Source organism: Phoenix dactylifera, chromosome 18, assembly GCF_009389715.1.
Source record: "Phoenix dactylifera cultivar Barhee BC4 chromosome 18, palm_55x_up_171113_PBpolish2nd_filt_p, whole genome shotgun sequence".
Taxonomy (NCBI): Eukaryota; Viridiplantae; Streptophyta; class Magnoliopsida; order Arecales; family Arecaceae; genus Phoenix; species Phoenix dactylifera.
In genome coordinates this window covers 9395768-9401999 of record NC_052409.1, presented here as the reverse complement: position 1 = coordinate 9401999, position 6232 = coordinate 9395768, and the positions used below count along the sequence as shown (strand labels likewise).

At 44.0% G+C, this 6232-nt stretch overlaps 2 protein-coding genes across 2 annotated transcripts; one reads left to right on the top strand and one right to left on the bottom strand.

Annotated features, from left to right (window-relative positions):
- Positions 1–283: 283 nt before the first annotated feature.
- Positions 284–2322, bottom strand: LOC103716736 (protein ROOT PRIMORDIUM DEFECTIVE 1). The gene has a single exon (XM_008804866.3). The coding sequence runs from the start codon at positions 2199–2201 to the stop codon at positions 894–896; it is 1308 nt and encodes a 435-aa protein (XP_008803088.3). The 5' UTR covers positions 2202–2322; the 3' UTR covers positions 284–893.
- Positions 2323–4846: 2524 nt separating this feature from the next.
- On the top strand, positions 4847–5474 carry LOC103723712. Its single transcript, XM_008814722.4, has one exon. It carries the CDS (start codon positions 4905–4907, stop codon positions 5322–5324), a length of 420 nt encoding a protein of 139 aa, XP_008812944.2. The 5' UTR covers positions 4847–4904; the 3' UTR covers positions 5325–5474.
- Positions 5475–6232: the final 758 nt, after the last annotated feature.

The following is a 6232-nucleotide window of genomic DNA, read 5'->3' as shown; positions in this document are numbered from 1 at the left end:
TAATCCAAGTACTGCATCAACAAATCAGCTTCAAGAGAAGATGTGCTTTGATCCATTCACATACTGTAAAAAAGATGCTCCAGTTGCATAGACAATGATAAGTGGCCAGTTCTAGAAAATATGTCTGTGAAGTTTTCAAACAAAGTTGAGGTTCCTGATTACTAAGCAGTCTAAAAGTTCATAAAGAGAACTAGTACACGTATAAGAAATACTTCAGATGAATAGCACACAAACGGATGTGATGGCAATTTGAAAGACCAGAATCTCTCTACAAACAAAAAAATGCAAATAATGCAATTAACTATTTTCTTTCACTAAGTCATGTTAGGAATGGAGAAAAAATTTGGTTACAAAGGGATGATGAATAATACACAATTTTAGAAGGGAATCGGTAATGTAAACCTATCAAAGTAAATAATCTAGGAGACAGTCTTTTTCAGTATCACAGTAAACTCACAATAACACTCTGCCTGCATCATAGATAAATATGACTCAATCAGAAATTGTCCCAGTAACCTTCTCGCCGCGTTCTGCAATCAAATCCCCTTCTTTGCAAATTTTTGTCAACGTTAGCTCAATCTAGTCATTTTGAATAACTTATCATGTGCAAGAGCATATCCCCAGAGCATGAACTAGATGCGCGCACCAAAAAGAACAATCTTTGGCGTCAGCTCCTTTTCCACAAACTTGGTCCAAGCCTGCAACTTTTATACTTCTCTTACACAACTCTTCAAACTTGAACAGAGGAATTGCCCTCAAGATTCAATCATGTCTGATCTTCCAGTGAGAATCCTCATCAAATAATAATCATCTTCAAGTGTTCTATTACAGCAATTCAAGCCATCCAAGACCTCCATCAAGTGCTCCTTCAACCCAATATAGAATCCAATGATTCACTCAACAAACTGAGACTCGACACCTGAATCAGAACCGCTGCTGCTTCCCTCGTCTTCATTTTCTCTGCCATCCTGATCCCCAAAGAACTTCCTGCCGACCCCGAAGCCATTTCCACCCCTCCCAAGACTTGTCAGCATTCTATCGAAATTAGCCTTTTTGGGGCTCAGCAGCAGCAGCTCCGCAAGATTCTTCCTTGCCAGATAAATCTCATTTGGTTCCGCCAGCTCCCGCTTTCGGTATGCCTCCCTCAAGAATATCGTGTGCAGCTTCCCCTGGTTCCCCCTTGTCGAAATGTAGAATATCCCCTGGTGCTGCAGCAAGAACTCCTTGAGCTTCTTCGGCAGCCCCATCGCCTGCCGGAACTGCGCGATCCTCTCCAGCGTCATCCGCTTCTCCACCGTTAGCGACAGCAACTCATGTATCATGGCAACCGCCCGCTTCTCCATCCGGCGCTGCGCCTCGAGCGAGCGGAGGTCGTAGCCGGAGACGTCCTCGTAGGGGGACCAATACGGCAGCCGCTGCCACTTCCAGACGGCAATGCGGTAGTACTTGCCGATCTTGAAACCCGGCGGGAAGTTGATGAGGAAGGCGAAGCGGGCGTCCTCGGCGTCGGCGCCGCGGGCGCGGTACTCGCGCTCGCGCGCGCGCTCGATGGCGCAGACGGTGAGGTCGGCGGGTGGGTCGGAGACCTCGACAGCCTCGACGAATTTGGAGCGCGGGTCGTCGGAGGAGGAGACGAGGCGGAAGAAGGAGGGGTGGGCGAGGACGACGGATTGCTCGAAGTCGTCGGGGAAGCCGAGATCGCGGCGGGCGAGGCGGAGGTGCTCGAGGCGGAGGCGGCAGGCGGGGGTGGCGAGGAGGAGGAGCTTGCGGAGGCGGAGGACGGCGGCCGGGAGGGCGGCGGAGACGGCGGCGGACTCGAGGCGGAGCTGGGCGGCGGCGCGGGGGGTAAGGCGGGCCCAGAGGACGCGCTGAACGGGGTGGTCGAAGACGTGGAAGACGTGGGGGTGGCGGAGGAGGAAGCTGCCGGCGTCGTTGGGGGGAAGGCCGAGGTGGCGGCGGGCGAGGGCGTCGAGGCGGGAGACGGGGAGGGCGGCGCCCGGGTGGGAGAGGATGAGATCCTGGAGGCCAAGGGCGCGGCGGACCTTCTTCTGGACCTCCATCAAATCGTCGAACGCGTGGTCGCGGACCCGCTGGAGCTTCCGGGGGAGCGTCGTCGACTGGGACATCCACCGGGCGGCGGAGGCGGTGGATTGGAAGAAGGGATGGATTTGGAATCTCCCCCAGTGGGAGAAAGACGGCATTTTTTTCTTCGAAGGTTCAGGTTTTAGGATTCGGGGAGGAAGAGATGGAGGTCGGGATTGAGGGGAGGATGGTTTTCGTTTGGTTTTTGGAACGATCGAGCCTCGGCCGAGGTCAGTTGGAAGAGATTCACCCGACCAGGATGATCAGAATTGATCAAGCCCAATTTTGAAATCGTTTTGTTCGAAGAAAATAGTGCTACGGTAGAGACGGCCCTTTACAATGCATCATAGGAAAAATATAGGGTTAATCACATAAAAAATTTTGAACTATTTAAATTTTTTTATTTTTTTAACATTAATTTGAAGCAATTAGATCATCAAACTTTCATATTTGTTCATTTCATACTCTGGTTGTGTATTCCGTGTGGCTGTTGGGATAGAGTTGTTACGTGATATCATGTGACCTGTTGATGTAGAGAAATTTTTATCCTCTATTTTGTCTTCCTTTCGGTTAGGTTTCGACTTTCATTCCCATCCAAATTCTATCTCTCCTTTTCGGAGATTCATGATGGCTATGAGACTTGTGGCGGTGTTCTTCTTTGGTGAAGTGATCAATTCCCGAAAGAGAGAGAAAAAAAAGAGGAGATAGATTAAATAAGAAAAGATTGTTCATTGAAAATGATGATGGTGTTCAAGTGATTGGATCTAAGCATTTATTTTTTTATGTTTATTCTTTCTTTCTTGGATTTTTGCTGTCACAATTTGTCATTTGAGGGAGAAAGTTGAATAATTTTTATTTGGAGGAATGGTATTTAACCACTAGTTTTTTTTTCGTGTTCTCACTTTCTCACTCAAGAAGTTGGATCGATAAGGATGGAGATGTGAGGTTTTTTGAGTTTACTTTTTGAGGTTCTTTGTTCTATGTATTGCAATCAGAAATGGTTTGATGTTTAATATTGAATTTACTAGTAATCATTGGTTGAAATTTCGAAGTGTCTATAATGGGTTAGTACTTCCTAATGCCCTGAATATTATCATATAGATTGTCAAGAAAAAAAAAACTTTTAGGAGCCCCCAGGTAACGAATCGGAACCATTGTCATATTTCTCCATTTATGTTTCCATATTTCTTCATTCCTTAATTCCATTATTTGAGTTTTGAATAAGAAAGCAAGGTCGAGAACACTACAATAATTTTAGCATTTTTGCTTCTCCTTTCCTTTTCTTTTCCTTCATAGATCAATAAAAATATTATTATGATAAGCGGCTAGGTTGTGAGCTTAGAGATTTTCTAGGTTGGATTATTATGAATATCATATTTTTCTTCCAATTCTCCTCTTTTTTTCTCACTCTTACTACTCACCTCGCAGCCACCATTGCCCATTTCTAATTGCCGGACGGGAAGAAGGGATGGAATTGAGAAATGAAATTCTAGCTAAAAGAGAAGAGAAAAGAGGGAAAGAGGACTTTAGGACTTTTTTTTTTATACATCAGCCAAGAGAAAGATAGATCATCAACTTTTAGCAAGCCACATGATAACACGTGGCCACTCCATCACGATAGCCAAACGAAATTTATTACTAGAGTCCGAATTTAAAAAAGATTGAAACCTTGATGGCCTGATTATACTAAATTAAAATTTAAGAGAAAATCAAAAACCTCCAAATATTTTAGAGTTTTTGATGTGATTAATTCAAAAAATATACTATTCCTTTCAAGTCAATGCTCTATAGGGATTGGAATCTAGGAAAGCATATGAATCCTTAAATAGATCTATAGATAGATATCAGTTTCTATCGATAAAGAGTCACATAATTATTTAGACCCAAAATATGTTCAGCATCAAATGTTTATATTAGGGTAGTGTTGACAAATCTATTAGGCATGCAAGGGTTAGGTTCATGAGACCTGACTTGAGATTGGGATCATTTCCCATCCAACATAGATCCGAGGACCAAGTTTGTTTCCCTAAGACCCATGACCCATGCCTACTCCAAGCAAAAGACTCAAGTAGGTCTTCTTTTTTTGCCCTTTTTCTTTCCAAACATCAATGGGCCCACTTTAACGTTCTTTACAATGGAGAGTGAAAGTGCTGGGCTATGAACAGCCTAATTACGCTTTTTTTCTTTAACATAAAAGCGACTCACACGCGATCCACGTGAGTGCACTCAAAAATGTTGGAAAGAAAAAGTTGAGGAATAGAGAGAAAAAAACATACGCGACGCTTTTAGAAGAACTTTTTTGGATGGTGCACGACATAAGAGGCAATCTAGTCAGCAGCACTATTTACCTCTGATAAGCATGAGTAGTTCGAAAAAAAATAAATTTTTCTTTGAGTCTGCAGATATTTCGATGTCATTAGCTAAAAATTTATTTTTTAATTTAAAATTACGCCATTTAAACCTCATCCTTACAAGAAAACACGAAAAGATTAAAAAAAGACCACGCCCGGATCAATATTTTGGAAACGTCAGCTTGTGGGAAACACCAAGAAGGTTCCCTCCAAGCAATTCTTTAACCCTTCGCGAAATAAGGCGGAGAAACAGCGATACATCGAGGTGGGCCGTGGGCCCTACATAAGAGCTGGAGCCCACGCAGCGTCACAACGGCGACGGATGCCACACTCAATCCCTTCCTCCCACCGGATGACGCCATTTTAGCTCGCAGTGTGCTCACGACGACTCCAAGTCTCCACCCCACCAAAACCTCTTTATCTATAAATTCCCCTCCCCGTCCCCCACCAAAGCCTCTTAGCCAAAGACCAATGGAAGAACTCCAGGAGGCTGATGTTTGGTGGCCCGACGGCGGCGACGACGACGGCACCGTCTTGAAGAAGCAACCATCCACCGGCCGGCAGCAAGCTCGACGGAAGGAGTCGGCTCCGGTCGACATCCCCAAGGCCAGAGTTGCCGGTGCAAGTCGTTCGTGGGCGCCGCGGTGCAGCTTCCACGGTTCTTACAACAACAGCGTGCATGGAGATTATAATGATGATGATGATGATGATTTCGGCAACAACAGCAGCGATGAGAGGATTCATCCTCACGTCATCGTGGCTCGAAGAACATCGGACAGGATGGCGTTCTCGGTGTGCGTCGGCAAAGGCAGGACGCTCAAGGGACGGGATCTTTACCGAGTCAGGAACGCCGTTCTCCGGATGACCGGGTTCCTCGAGAGAGAACATTAGCATAAATCCAAACAGTATACAAGAGAACTTTGTACTATATTCATTAATTTTTCCTTGCTTATACTATCGATATGTGGAATGGTTCTAAGTCAACATTGGCATCCATTTATTATTAGTAGTATTAATCACTGCAATTATGTGTTGTTTAGAAAGGACGTATAGACAGACATTAGGGCCAGTAGCGGTGTAGCTTTTCAAGCCAACCATGTTTATAGAGAGGCTAATGAAGTCGCAGATTAGATGACCTCGTATGCGGTCGATCACTCCGTAAAAGCCCTAGAGGAAGTTGCCTAGAAGCGCTCCCCATCCATTTTAGCGAAAAAAAAAATATTTATGTGGAAGTATGAAGAAATGTAATATGACTTTTAAAATGGAATTAGAGATGTGATCGTGCCATTGTGGACTTATAAATATCTGATTGTGAGCTAATTCCTTTGGAATTAAATACAGCGTAGAGAATCTTTGGATCTCATTTGAAGGAGCAGCGGAATCTTTCAAGCTGCACTCTTTGAATTTTTGGGTTAATTTATTAGCTCTTGTCTCAATATGGTTTAAAATTTTAATCTTTTTATTGGCTATGGGAAGGCAAGGAGTTAAGCAAGCAAATGCTTCCATTCAACGGGTTTCTTTGCGTTAATTAATTACTTTATTTATGGTTTGATTAAGGTTCTAGATGTCCTTGAGAAGAAAGGGAAGGAAGCAGTACAGTTGTACTGCAGACTATAACTTAATCTATCATTGACTTAGTTTACCCAAATTTACCTCAACGACCCCTCGGAAATGTCTATAGGTTGAAGGAATGGATTTGGCCTTAGTTCTTGTTCTTGCACAACTTTCCATCCATCCATAACATCTTGACCCTTTACTCCACTATTTTAAAAAGAGTTTTTTAGATAAATATTCTTCTA

What these genes read in the sequence shown, in the direction of transcription:
- LOC103716736 (XM_008804866.3), bottom strand. Translation starts at nt 2,201, where the DNA reads ATGCCGTCTTTCTCCCACTGGGGGAGATTCCAAATCCATCCCTTCTTC.
- LOC103723712 (XM_008814722.4), top strand. Translation starts at nt 4,905, where the DNA reads ATGGAAGAACTCCAGGAGGCTGATGTTTGGTGGCCCGACGGCGGCGAC.